Genomic DNA, 14,224 nt, shown 5'->3' with positions numbered 1-14,224 from the left:
TTATTGGATCTTGGTTAGGGTTAGGGTAAGGGTCACCTCACACACAGACTAACAGCTGTAAACACACACTTGTAATAATTTATTTTAAAAAATTATTATATGTTTAGGATTTGTGCTTGGAAGTATTCTTCAATACCTTGTGTCTATTGATGTTAGTTCCAAAAATTGTCAGTAGAGGGCAGATTAGACCCTTTCCTCCTTTTATCAATTCATTCTATAAGAGCAGTTATCAATTACATGCACACTTACAAAACCCATAACACAAAATATCAACGATTGTCCAGTTTTAATAATTAATTTGAACAATTTTGAGTCAAATCGTTACAAAATATGTTCGCACACACACCAAAATATGTGTTTTTATTATGCACTTGATTTTCTGCGATTGTCAATTTCTGTACAAAAACAAAAGGTGAAACAAAACAGACACATAAATGGACATCATTTTGTAACTATGTTAGTCCAATTCACAAAGATACAAACATACTGTAAAAAATATAAGTGCTGAACAGACGTCCTGAACAATTTGGTACCAAAATGCTCCAGAACAAGAAAGTGGGTCTGCAAGATGCAATTATAGACTAAGGGCATCCTTTTTGCAGGTCTTGGTATACATTTTCTAATTTCTTTTGTATAAAAAAGTTTTTTGAAACATTTGTTTTCATTCACTTTGTGAATTTCCTGAAGGCTTTGTGTTGCACACTACTATACAATCACTCTAACACCCTCATGAAGTCCCACCTGCAGACCTTGTTCTCCTGGTGCTAGATAAAGACCTGGCTGCTGAAATCTCCTACATATTCAGAATGAACGTGTTAGCAAATACAAAGTCCTGGGGCATTCATTTCCATTTAGACATACCATGTATGGAAACAGAAATGGTCTAAGACACTCTCACAATCACAAACACACACACACACACATGATCCAGTTCTCGGGTGACCATCACAGTGTTAAAGAGCCAATGACTCAAGGCTTAGAGAGATATCCTTTCACGTCAGCACCTAGAGACCAGGAGACGGAGACCATGTGGACTTTTGAGATGCATCTGCAGATCCAGAACGTTAGTGTCTGTGTTAGTGCGCCGGGTTGATGTCCGTGTGGTCGCGGCGCGCTGTGTTGCCCCCGGCAGCCGAGGAGGTGGAGACGCTGTTGTGTTGGATGGCCTGCTGACGAGACCCCGGACACAAAGGGGCGGGACTTCCTCCCGGGCTCCGCCCTGGATCTGGACACAGAGACAGCTGTCAATCACATTTACCTGAAAGCGAGCAGGTGTGAGGGGGAAGGAGCGGCTATTTGTGTTTTTTTTGTGTGTGTGTGGGTGTGTCCCATAATAACAAGCTCCAGAGAACAACGAATGAAAACTCGGTGCAGTTCAGATTAAGTAAAATAGCTCTTATTTTATTTGGACATATGCATACTGTACATACAATTCAAAATACAACAAAAATAGAAATATACTGTATAGGAAACACAAATAAGCACATCGTCATACTATGTACTTAACTGATACCACTACATATGAGAAAAAAACATCATCTCCAAGGTGCAAAGTAGTTCTCATTCTCAGAAAGACCGACTGAGAGTGTAATGATGCTGCTAACCCCTGAGTAGTGTGTGTGTGTGTGTGTGTTTTATGGGCCAGGGGTCTATACATGGGCGGTGGCTATATAACTAAATATGTCTCACGGAGGCACAGTATATCACCCCTGGGTGTTCTTCTGGGGAGTTGGGTATTTAGGTCAGGGGGTGCGACTGAGATACCCCTGTATTTGGATGTGGTTCTTTTTTAGATGGTGCAGGGGCGCTAAGGAAATCCCTGAGTGTTTCTGGGATGGGGTAGGGGTGTAGGGGGATGTGGGGGTTGTGAGGGGTTAGGGGTGTTACTCACTGGGGTACCCCTGAGCCTCTCTCTGCCGGGCGGTGACAGGACAGTCTTTGTGGGTCAGCAGGATCTGTTTCAACTGGCCGACCTCTGACCTGAGAGTAGTCACCTCGTTCTGGAACAACACAGAAGACACACTCAACGTGGCACCCTATCATTCTATCAACACAACAGCGAATGTTGGCGTAACCTGTGTGTGTGCTCAGTTGTGAGTGTGTGAACCTGTGTGTGCTCAGTTGTGAGTGTGTACCTGTGTGTGTGTGTGTGTGTGTGGGGGGCCTGGTCCTACCTGTAGCTGCATGTTGGTGTGTGTTAGCTCCTCAGCCTTCTTCTCCAGCGAGGACACCCACACCTTCCTCTTCTGTCTGCAGCGCGTGGCCGCCGCTCGGTTCCGCTCCAGAAACTTCTGTCTGCGCTCGTCCGGGTCCTGGTCCATCGACCTCCTACGACGCCCGCCACTGCCTCCGCCCCCGCCACTGCTGCTGCTGCTGCCGCTGGACAGAACTGCATGCTGGGAATGAGACAGCGCAGCTGGAGACAACTGCAGATGCACACACACACACAGAAAGAAACACAAAACTTATCCTTTGAAACACATAGTGCTCGTCATGACAACAATATCTATGGAGACTGATGGAGTGGTTTACCTGTCCTGGTATGGAGAGGAGGGGCAGGTGAGGGGAGCCCTGGTGGGTGTGGCCAGCCTGCATGTGCGACGGTGGTGATTGGTGGGCCTGAGGGTGTATCGCATTCCCTGGTTGGTGGCCCTGGTGATTGTGGGCGTTCCCCATGTGTTGTAACGGGGCGTGGCAGTGCTGTTGGTAGGGGAGGGGCGGAGCCTGCAGGTGCTGCTGGTGGTGATGCTGCCGCTGTGACATCATCTCCATCATGTGACCCATCGGTGTCATGTTGTTGCTGTTGGCGACTGCTGGGTGGTGATGGGGGTGATGGTGGCCCATGGTTGGTTTAGACCTCTGTCGAGAGCGATTGATTGGTTAACAATAAATCCTGCTAACATATTATCATCTGAATGTGAACCATATTTAGTTTACACACAGTCAACAAGAACCTGTTTCCACAATCCTCTTTTCACTCGTAAAGCTTCACAATTCATCATGCCTGTGGTCGAGTACAGCTGTGAAAATACTCACATATATGGAGGTGTCAAAAACCATGCTAATCCACCGTGGAAAGTTAATATTTTAACAGTGAATACCTAGAGTGTGTCAGTGTAGGACATAAGACTAGATAGAAAGCATAAGCCCAAAGTGAGAGAGCTAAATAAAAACTCTCCGGCACATTCTCCACCGTCCACATACTTCTCAGCAACTACCTCTCTCTTCCTCCACACTCAGCAAGAGCAGAGAGAGGCTGGACCCTTTCTGGGGCATGACATCATAGCACTCCCCGCATTACTATCGCTCCCGGTTACGCAATATTTCTTTAAGAGAAGTAGTTTATTTTTTTCCACTCCATTCACCAATGAAAAAAGGGAGTACATTTAGAAGGTGCCAAGAATGAGGTCATGGAGCTGTCTGTGCCAGTCCAGCCAGCCAGCCAGCTACACACACCACACCGAGAAATGGAGGGAGAGACACACACACACACACAGAATCCCATGCAACAAGAATGTTTAAGCTCTGTTCAGTTCATAGAAACTCTCTACCTCTAAAACGACATAACACTAAGTAGTACCTTAATACTGCATCAAGTAGATATTCCTGACAGAAGCGATCACTCCATGAAAACATGCACATATTGTACTTGACTCAAATAACACCTACTGTCCCACACAAACTCATTTGGCTCTTCTCTGAAGAAAGCTACTTACAAATTACTCATACATGTACTTAAGTGTAGAATAAAAGTTTTACCACACTTTCAGTAGACAGTTCTGTCACTACTTTCCCTCAGACAACAACAATCCGACCAAAACCAAGAAAACCTACAGTCCTCTTGTGAAATACATCTCAAGTCCAAACTAAACCTTTCAACTTCTGGTGAAAGAATCGGAGTCTCTCTCTCTCTCTCTCTCTCTCTCTCTCTCTCTCTCTCTCTCTCTCTCTCTCTCTCTCTCTCACACACACACACACACACACACACACACTCTCTTCCTCTCTCCCTCCACCCCCTATCTCTCCATTTTCCTCCATCTCAGCACAATGACAATGGCCAGTCTGTGTGTGTGGGAGGGTCAGTTTCAAGCTAGCAACCAGTGTACCCCTGAAACTTGATCTGCTCTCTTCTCCAAGCGGAGGGTCGGCACGTGAGGTCATATCCTGTATGTGTTCTCTCTAAAGTATTCTACGCAGCTTGCTTGAACATGTGGTATTTATTTTTCTTCCGAGCACTATTGTTTTAAGACACATCCATAGATGTCAGAACATTTAAAGAGATGTTGTGTAAAAAAATGGAGGGGCTGGAGTACTTTCAGAGAGACTACAGACACAGAGACAAAGGAAGAGAGAAACAAAGTCTGTTTTCCTCTAGTTAAGGCTAGTATGTGTAGTAGGTGTAGAGTTACACTACTTCCTCTCCACTCCCATCTGCAAGGAATGAGATTAGCCAGAGGGAGAGAAGACCCTATTCTCTTTGTGTGTTTGTGTGTGTGTGCGTGTTTTTGTGTGTGCGCACGCACGGGTATGTTGGTGTGTGTTTTTGTCAATCTGTCTCTGTCATTGTCAGTTTATGTACAAATTTGTATAAACCCCTATAATATGAACCACGTGATGCTGAGATCTACTCTTCTTGTTTTATGTTAAATGTTTTATGGCACCCAGTTATAAACAGGAAGTGGATGCATACATCTGATTGGTTGTTACCTGGGGGGAGGAGCAGGATGTGTTATGGGAGGGGCCTGGAATCCCCATCATTCGGGACATCTGTCCCTCCATCTGAAAAAAAAAACAAAGACAAAGTTTCAACACAAAACTGAAGTAGTTAAGTTAGCTAAGTTAACTAAGTAGTACTAATGTAACTATTTTATTAAAATCTGTGACATGTGTAGTTACTTTTTAGTTTGTCCTGTGTAATTCTACAGTGAGGGCATGGATCTGTCCGAGCATAGGAGCTCCAGTAGTGTTCCATCCTAACAGAATCATATCTATACAGGCGGATTCATGTCTTATGAATGATCCATTTTTAACTGTGAAGTGAGTTTTTCTGTTTCATAAATATTTCTGTCTCAATGTTCTTGACCACTATGCTTATAGTGCATCCATTATCTGTGTGTGAGTGTATGTGAGTGTGTGTGTGTGTGTGTGTGTGCGACTCAACCCACCGTCATGTGCTGTGCAGATGCCCCTTGCATGGCCGGGTCTGGCAGAGTGCCGGGCATGGAGGCAGCCAGGGGCTGTCTCTGTCTGTTCCTCAGATGCAGCAAGGAAGACAGCGACCCAGGGACTGGTCTGAGATCAGGAGAAGAAAAGAAGGTCACTGTTAAAGATCTGCTCTGACTGACCACTTGACAGTCTGGGGGTCAGACAGGTCAAAAAACGTAGTCCTTCAGCCTTGGAACTGAGAAAAAGCTCCAAAACAGAAGAGAGAGATCTCAAGAATGGCATCTGGAGTGAGCAGTAAAGGGGAGGACCAAGCTAGATAGAGAGACAAGACAAGAGCGAGATGGAAAGGATGATGAGAAAGGGACATAGAAAGAAAAGATGGAAAAAAGGGAAGGGATTAAAAGGAGGGAAAGACATGCAGGGGCCAGGGTGCCATGCCATGATCTAACGCTCTGGCGCTCATCCAGCGAGACGGCGTGGGCCTCCCTCGCTGTGGTGAGGTCATCGCTGGTGATGTCAGCGCTGACTGTGGCGCACGCAGCGAATTAAACGGAGAGAAAGAGAGAGAACAGCCCAAACCAAAACAACGAGTCTGAACGTAACCACAACAGTCGAACCGGGCTCACAGCCAGGCACTCATACATCGTTGCCATGGAAAAGGAGGGTAAACATAAAAAGAAATAGACTGATATGCCAGAGACGTGATACAAGTTGGTACAGCGAGCTGGAGATACGCACAGACACCAATGAGATAGTCTGAGTATGTAACTGACGCTAAATTATAGTATGTATATTTTCCCTCCTGTATTGCCCCGGACTCAAACATCTGCATAGTGTATTGGAAAACACCCACACTCATACACACATACACACACGCAAACAAGCCAGAACACCGTGTAGTCATTGTAGACAGAGTCCAGATGTTGAGAGGAAAGACAGAGAGACCTCCTAATCTTTCTGTTGTGCTCTGTGATAACCATGCCCATGTAATCCACACCAGCCCTGAGACCCTAGTGCTGGCCCTCACACTACTGCTCTGTGTCAAACCCTGGAGAGTAGTGGGGGGGAGGGAGGGCGAGGAGGGAGAAAGCTGGGATGGAGGAGGGGGGGAGGGGGGTAGAGGTGGGCTAGCGGGCAGAGGGATGGGGGAAGGCTATATATTTTATAGCCACTGGCTCCATCCCTCTGTCTGATTGTCTGTCTGTCTGTCTACCTCTCTCTCCCCCTCACTCCCACTTTTTTCTCCTTCCCTCTATTCCCTCTCGCTCCCCCTCTTTCTCATTTCATTAGAGCACTGATAAATTAGACTGTCTGGGGAGTGACAGTCTGTTCCAGACTGAATGACTTACAGCTCTGACAGGAGAGGGGGTGAGAGCCAACGGAAGGAATGAGAGAGAAGGATGAAAGCAACAATTACAGGATTACAGGAGAAAAGGTGTGCAGGCCTGTATGCGTACTTTATGTAAATACATACAATGTAAATGCGTACATTTACCGTATTTGTAACATGTATAAATATGTGTGTCCTGTGCGTAAGTTCCCAGTCATATCTGTACTCACCCGCTGTGTGTGAGAGTGGAGGGGGCCTGGGTGATGACTGAGCCAGCCTGGGAGGAGGGCAGAGTCTGCTGGGCAGCCAGACTGCAGCTAGGACCCATCATGCTGCCATGGGTCTGGGGATGGTGCTGGGTCTGGGGGTGATGGTGCTGGGCCTGGATCTGAGGCTGGTGACGGGACTGAGCCTGGTTTGGACACGAGGGTCCATTTTTAGGGAGATTCTGAAAGGCAAGGAGGAGACAGTTGAACAAATAGCATTCGTAATAACATTCTGGATAGGCTTAAACAAAATGTGTACATAAAAGACTCTCAATGGTTTTTAAGGTCTAGTATACATGATCAAGTGTTGTCCATCACCTGGATTGTGTGTGTTTGTGTGTGTGTTTTTGAGTGTGTGTGTTCACACATTTTCTGGCAAAGTCTCTGTGTGTGGATAGCCTGTTTAAGATGCAGGAAAGAATCTGATCGCCTGGTGTGTCTTTCCTTTAGCAGGTCAGATATCTGTAGTCGTCTGATTGGGTCTGCCTGTTTATCTCATGTTGACCTGTCACTCAACACTGACTTGTCAGATGTGATAATCAAATATCTACTTATCAATCTATAGAAATGGTCATGTAGCTGCTGGTATTTCTCATTAGCTCTACTTGTCTTGGCTGTCGTTTGGATTTGGATGAGACTTATGTTAAATGTCGTTTTTTCAGGATTACCTGTTTGTTGTGCTCCTCTTCCTGTTCCTCACGGAACTCCTCCTCGATCTCCCTGAAGAGGCCAACCTCCTCACAGTTTCGCAGAAAACGCGTCGGTGTTGGAGTCTGGTCTAGAAAACACACACACGTCCTGAGTCATGCTTCAACAGTACACAGTATATTGTGTCTATATGGTACACATCTAAATCTACAATCAGTTTTTTGTGGGGCAAGTCTTTGAACTGAGAACACTTCTTGACAATCTCTTCATCTCTCTGACAGCACCACAACACAATTACCTGACGGGACTGTCAAGTTACCATGGCAACGGTTGTCTGCGCGATAAGATCAGAGTGTCTCCTTCTCTGTAGTCTAAACTAGCAGAGGTGAAAGGTCGGGGCTCGTCTGTGTTTGGACAGGAGACTTCCTGCTGAAGGCGTGACAGGCAGCAGACTCCTGCACCAGGGGGAGGGGCCGACTAGAGTTCAGAGGTCAGACTGATGCTGACATCTAGTGAAACGCACCGCCGTTGCCATGGTAACACAGCCACCCTGCCTCCCATCTCTCCGCCAAGTCTACAACACAAAGGCTAGTAGTTTCATCACATTAATGAAATATATATATTTTATATTGTATTATATTATGTGTGTTATGTTAAATTTGTAATATATGATCAAACCACGGTAGATGAGGACATCTGACATAAGATCCCTATCCAAGATGATCCCCTTTCTATCTAAACAAAAACATGACATTAACTTAACGTCTGCATGTTAGATGTTTGTTAAATGAATCAAATGTAATGTAACTGCATTGCCAAATATATCCAATACATTTTTACTGCCTTATGCTCCTTGGTCTCAGTAACAGCCTGTCAATTCCTAACCCAGTCAGAGCTCAATCAAAGGAAATTTGATACATACAATTAAGTGAAGGGACAAATAAAAACTAAACTGTCTAGCTCTTGAGACCAAAGTGTCAAAAACAGCTAGCTACATGTTGCAACGGGTGTGCCATATATCATCTATGGCCAAGTACATGTCACAGTCTGGTGCGTAAATCTCAGTCTGTTGTGTTGCTTGTTTACTTCAGCATGATCCTTCTAGCTCCTCTGTGGGTACACCGTCCATGCTTCTTGGGTACATGAGGCATCCTGTTTCAGGTCTATGTGAGAGTGTGCGGGATCAAATACAGCTTATCTGATTTCATACTGTAGACAGGCATCATCATTTTTTCATCAACCACTGGTCCTGAGGAGGGGTCATCTCTCTCTCTCTGTATATCTCATGCAAACACACACATACACCCACACCTGCATGCATGCATGCAGTCAAATGCCCACTCACCTGTAAAGGCGTTGTCTGTCTTGATGGAGGGGAACTTCAGGGTCATCTCATGCTTGTGTCTGTGGATCATCAGATGGGCTTCAGTCTGGAAGCTCTGTCCACCACCAGGGGAGAGACAGACAACGACATGAGCTCATCTCAGCAGGGAGAGACGTGAACAAGAGATGTGGCTGTTGTCAGCATGCGGTCAGACCTGAGAGCAAGCATGCGCGCTGCATACGTAGGGCCGGTCCTGGTCCTTGTTCATCTCCTTCACTGACCTACACAGAGAAGAAGAAGAAGAAGAAGAAGAAGAAGAAGGGAGGAGGACAGACAAAGAGAGAGAGAGATGCAGAGAGGTTGAGGTAGAGGAGAAAAACATATTGTTACTCATCGTTGAAAACCTTTTGTCCTCTCGTGGCCTTTCAGCTATTCCGTGTCTGAGATCTACTTCCTGGGGTCAGGGTTGTACGAAAATAATGTTCCAGTCACTGGCTAAAACTCCATCCAGCTTGTTTTATTGGTTGGTTCTGGGTTGGTCCTGTCAGAGGTCTGAATCCAGACAGGTGCCACTTCGCTGGATGATGGATGGCCATGCTTGGACGGAACCTTATCTTTGGGATAGCGATCCCGTCAGGGTCAGAGTGAATGTGACGCACATGGTCTCAAGTTCAGGCTGGCTGAGTTAGGGTTCTGAAGGAAAGGTCTAACGTTAGGAAAAGGGGTTTGCAAATACTTATCAATCTCAACTGTATATTTGTAATATTAAGGCCTATTTAGCCTGTTGAGACTGATCCCACTAATTATTTAGTCACAATCTAGAATCTTAAGTGCATCTCAACAACACAGAAGAGGGTTGCAAAAGCACAAACTCTGCTTGGTACTGTTGGCTCGAGCACTGTGCTACGGTCTTGTTCAACAGAGTTCAGGCCAGATTTAAACAACACAAGCATTGACAGAGACAGAGGGAGAGCGACAGAGACCGGGATCGAGTGAAAGGAAGAAAAAGAGACATTTAGAGAGAGAGAGAGAGAGAGAGAGAGAGAAAGAGAGAGAGAAAGAGAGAGAGAGACAGAGAGAGAGAGAGAGAGAGAGAGAGAGAGAGAGAGAGAGAGAGAGAGAGAGAGAGAGAGAGAGAGAGAGAGAGAGAGAGAGAGAGAGAGAGAGAGAGAGAGAGAGAGAGAGAGAGAGAGAGAGAGAGAGAGAGAGAGAGAGAGAAGGAAAAGCATATAGATAGATAGATAGATAGATAGATTGATAGACAGTGATCAAGAGAGAGAAGGAGCGAAGCAGAGAGAGGTAGAGAGACAGAATCAAAGTTGGAGACAGTGAGAGACGCTAACCCACAGTTGACCCTGAAGCTCTGCACCAGCATTATGAAGACAGGATGGTGTGTGTCTGTGTCTGTGTGTGTGTGTGTGGGGGGGGGTGAGTAATTATGACTTATTTGATGTGCTGGCCCTTCATTTTCCACATCAGACCGGGACACATGAACCCGCTGACCCCCCAGGGCATTCCACAGAGCAGTGGTGGAACCGTCAGTGTCATACTGGGATTTGTCAGGAGGACGAGCGAGCCAATCATAAGATGCCTCACTCATGCACCCACGTCCCTGACCCCGCCCCCACCCTTGACCCCAGCCATCCCCCTGCCATGCCCCTGACTTGACAGCCCGTTTTGACCCCTGTGATGCTGGCAATAAGCACCAGGAGGACAAGTCGAGGATGGGGCAGTAATTATAGTGATTACTCTGGTGGTGATGATGATGATGATGATGATGATGAGGGTAATGATGACGAGAATGATGACCGTTTTGGCTTTTTGAGCCTTGAAACACATCCCCCTTCCTCCTATTTTTCATCGCAGAGAGATGTTTTGGTTGGGGATGGGTTAGTGAGGTGAGGTGAGGGGGGATGAGAAAACTGTAAGTGGGTCCTGATGTTAGGGTGAAAAGAGCGAGAGCAAGAAAGTGGAAGAGAGAGGGGGAAGAGAGGGTCAAGGAAAGCAAGGGAGGAAGAAAAAAGGACAGAGGACAAGAAGAACCATTAAAAAGAAAAGAGCTGGACAAAGAATGAGAAGAGTGAGAACAGGAGAGTGCGGGAGAGAGAGAATGACACAGAGAGAAAGAGAGAGAGAGCGGGAGAGAGAGAAAGAGAGAGAGAGAGAGAGAGAGAGAGAGAGATTGTTCTGTACAAAGGAGCAGCCCATGACAGGTTCAAACCTGCCTGCAGCCTTAGTCCCTATACCCCACCCCTCCTCCACATGTAGAGGTGACTTCATGTGTGTGTGTGTGTGTGTGTGTGTGTGTGTGTGTGTGTGTGTGTGTGTGTGTGTGTGTGTGTGTGTGTGTGTATGGCATAAATAATCAAAGAAGTCAAACTCGTGTTCATTATCACCACTCAAGACCATCGTTTTGGCTCTTTGGTTTGGTATAAACTAGACATTTATTTGATTAAAGAAAACAAGAAACTCACATCAAAGTGCCTGTTGGTCTGCCTGCCATTTTTCCAACATCAGTAAAGCACAGTCAGCACATCTCAGCAGAAATCTTTAAATCACATCAACAGGCCTGCAGGATGACGTCAGTTTAAGACATAACTCCCATCCGAACAAACTAACGGAGTAGGCTAAATGACAATTAATTTGACGTATTGATATTTGACAGTTGATCTTTGACAGTTAGCTGGACTAATAGTAGCCTATTTAAGATAAACTTTCGGTTGAAATTGCTGTGTGGCAGAAAAGACCAACTTAAGTGAATCAAATGATGTCACCTGTCACCGCGCAGCCCCACACATGAGAACATCCTCCTCCACAGCTTCTACCTTCACACACAATGACATAGTATACGATCCGCTTTTAGTAAATAAACTCGATTACATCAACTTCGTTTTCTGTCGGTTCCTTACCTTCTCGATGTGTGGCTTATCAAACCAGCTTGAACATGCAGCCTAAATTTTTAAGATCATCTGAGATACTCTCACCGCTACTGTAAGAACATGACCCGGTTTGTACGTTAAAAAGCAAGCTCACCTCATAAACAACCCGACGCAACACGACTGGAGAGTGCAGTCACACCCCCCAAATAGACACAGAACGTCTGACTGATTAACTAAAGCGGGACGAAGCCAGAATAAGTTTTTCCGCAGCTTGGTAAGACCTTGATTCTTGCCTATCAACGTCTAAAATAAAGAGTTGTTGTCAGAGACGTCAAGGTTTTTGAAACGGAACAGTTTTAATAAGAAAAGTTAGTTCTGCTAACTTACCAAGCAAGTGTAGAGGACAAGCGGCACTGCTGAGAGAGGAACCACGTTGGACTGAGGCAGGATTACAATACATTCTATTTACAGAAGCATTACATCACCCCTTGGTGACGTCACGTGGGATTCCTGAACTTCTAAATCATTGCGGTCCCGTTTGGAGGAGGCGGGGTTAACGACCGTTCGCCCCGGTAGTTTGGACTAGGTTGGAAGAGCAGAGGACCCTACAGTCTATATGCTGGTGCCTAACCACCTTGGTAGTGTACGGCGGTGCGCGGGACGGGAATGGACAGCAGATTAGACTGAGGACGGAGGTAGAGGCGGGGGTGAGAGGAAAACGGAGAACGAGTCTCCCCCCGCCCCCTTTGAACAGTTACAGGACGTCCCAAAGGGATTGCCTCAAATCAAATGAGTATACCTGTATGAGCAGTCTTATATTTGAATGTTGGTATTTATCCACATGTTAGTATTGTGTGAATAAACTAGAAGTAACTGTCAGGAGTCTCGATGAGCTAGGCTTTAATTTCCATACACAAATAGCCAAAACGCTACCCTTTTATGCCGCAGGTTAAGATATAGGCTACCGACAGATAATCCCTGGATGGACTCTTACCTGCATAGTATTTCCAGTTGGCCACAGCTGTAGCTAAGTGACACAGTTTGACACCTTTCTTTAGAGGTAGGCTGCATTGGCAAATTAAATCAAGGGTCTGCCCAGAACTTTCTATTGTTTGAGACAACAAATCAGGATTCGTCTAGGTCAGTTGTTTTATAAGCCCTTATGGACGTGCTCTTGTGGGATATTGCTCCTATATAGAAAGTCTCTAGTTGGTACCATTGCTCATGTGTTCTCTGATCTGCTTGTGGACACTGAACAGAATTTTTCAAATGTTGTATCTGTTCAATACTTTAATAAGCATCATCTAAACCACTGTTTGCCATATTTGGTCAGGGCATCCTTTCTGCTTATCAAAGATGGCCGCAGAGACCGAGATAGACAGGAATCTGGTTGGGTTGTGTAGCAAGATGTGTACCCAAACCAAACCCTTTCTGACTCACCTTCCATACGCCAATAGTCGCCAAGACAAGGAAAACAAGAAACAAAGAAAACAGGAAGTGACAATGACATCACTGAGTTGTTGCACTTCATCCACACATGATCCTGAATCAGTCAGATTCTGTTGGCAAGAGTTGTGTTTTCATACAGATCGCTAAGACAATCAAACGTCTTTTGACTGAAACGTGTCTTTATGTCGGCTTTTCGACAAGGTGCTATGGGTTCACAAACACACACGAGAGAGGGAGTATGGTGACAGACACCAATGGACTGAGATGGTTTTAGTGTGAAAGAAATGGAACAATAATGGAACAGAATCAAGGCAGACAGTAGGACTCCCATTGGTGCCCAAGAGGACACTCTGAAACTGACATTAGAACCTCTTTCATAACTCAACTGTAATTACAAGCCATTACTACCTGCCATCCTCACCCCGGTTCATCTTTTAACAGCCAACGTGGCGTCTTTTTATGACTCCTAGACGCCAGCTCAGAACCTGGCACAACCTTGTCAGAGCATGTAAGGGAGAGCTATGGTCAAACACACACAAGGCCATAGACCTCTATTCACATCTCAAATCCAGAGACTCTAGTCAGGCTTGTGTGTGTGTGTGTTTGTGTGCGTGTTAAAACTCTCTAAGCTCTTAGACCTTGTCTGACTGAACGTGTTTGGCCGTGTTAAAACTGCCCTGAAATCGATCTGAGATTATCCTGATAATCCAAATTTACAGTAATCTATCCCACACCATAATCTGGGCCAGGATCCACTGTCACTCTGTTTCTAACCATCAGAGAGGCTTCTGAGGTGGTTCACCTTCAATTAAATCTGATGGCCTTTCTCTCTCTTCCTACATCTGTCTTTCCAGACTCTTACATTTACATTTAGTCATTTAGCAGACGCTCTTCTCCAGAGCGACTTACAGTTGGCACAGGGACATTCTCCCTCGAGGCAAGTAGGGTGAAGTGCCTTGCCCAAGGACACAACGTCATTTTGCACAGCCGGGAATCGAACTGGCAACCTTCAGATTACTAGCCCGATTCCCTAACCGCTCACCCATCTGACGTCTCTTCACAGATGCTAGCATTTCTCATTTATGTGCTCGTCACTCTGACTGATGCACACGTGCTGGGAATGTGTAACGAGTGTGCACATGTCTGTGTTTACGTGTGTCTT

At 45.7% G+C, this 14,224-nt stretch overlaps 1 protein-coding gene across 4 annotated transcripts; it reads right to left on the bottom strand.

Moving 5' to 3' along the window:
- Positions 1-271: 271 nt before the first annotated feature.
- LOC134041072 (cyclic AMP-responsive element-binding protein 5-like) lies at positions 272-12,267 on the bottom strand. 4 transcript variants are annotated; one of them, XM_062487314.1, is made up of 11 exons: positions 12,001-12,267; positions 8,949-9,015; positions 8,756-8,849; positions 7,431-7,540; positions 6,727-6,944; positions 5,166-5,292; positions 4,708-4,779; positions 2,533-2,859; positions 2,175-2,426; positions 1,892-2,000; positions 272-1,225 (listed from the first exon to the last, which is right to left on the bottom strand). In XM_062487314.1, the coding sequence occupies exons 2-11, from the start codon at positions 9,000-9,002 to the stop codon at positions 1,077-1,079; spliced, it is 1,512 nt and encodes a 503-aa protein (XP_062343298.1). In that variant the 5' UTR covers positions 9,003-9,015; positions 12,001-12,267; the 3' UTR covers positions 272-1,076. The 4 variants fall into 4 exon arrangements, with proteins under 4 accessions (XP_062343298.1, XP_062343299.1, XP_062343297.1 ...); XM_062487315.1 differs by lacking the exon at positions 12,001-12,267 and adding an exon at positions 11,644-11,855; XM_062487313.1 differs by lacking the exon at positions 12,001-12,267 and adding an exon at positions 11,209-11,595.
- Between the last annotated feature and the right edge of the window lie 1,957 nt (positions 12,268-14,224).

The sequence above is a fragment of the Osmerus eperlanus genome, chromosome 20, assembly GCF_963692335.1.
Source record: "Osmerus eperlanus chromosome 20, fOsmEpe2.1, whole genome shotgun sequence".
NCBI lineage: Eukaryota > Metazoa > Chordata > Actinopteri > Osmeriformes > Osmeridae > Osmerus > Osmerus eperlanus.
Note: the sequence above shows the minus strand (reverse complement) of the source record. Positions and strands in the feature narration are given on the sequence as shown.

What these genes read in the sequence shown, in the direction of transcription:
- LOC134041072 (XM_062487313.1), bottom strand. Translation starts at nt 11,237, where the DNA reads ATGGCAGGCAGACCAACAGGCACTTTGAT. An exon ending in TCCACTCTCACACACAGCGG is followed by an intron (nt 5,293 to 6,726) that starts GTGAGTACAGAT and finishes TCCTGATCTCAG; the next exon opens with ACCAGTCCCTGGGTCGCTGT. An exon ending in AGAGGCTCAGGGGTACCCCA is followed by an intron (nt 1,226 to 1,891) that starts GTGAGTAACACC and finishes CTCTGTGTCCAG; the next exon opens with ATCCAGGGCGGAGCCCGGGA.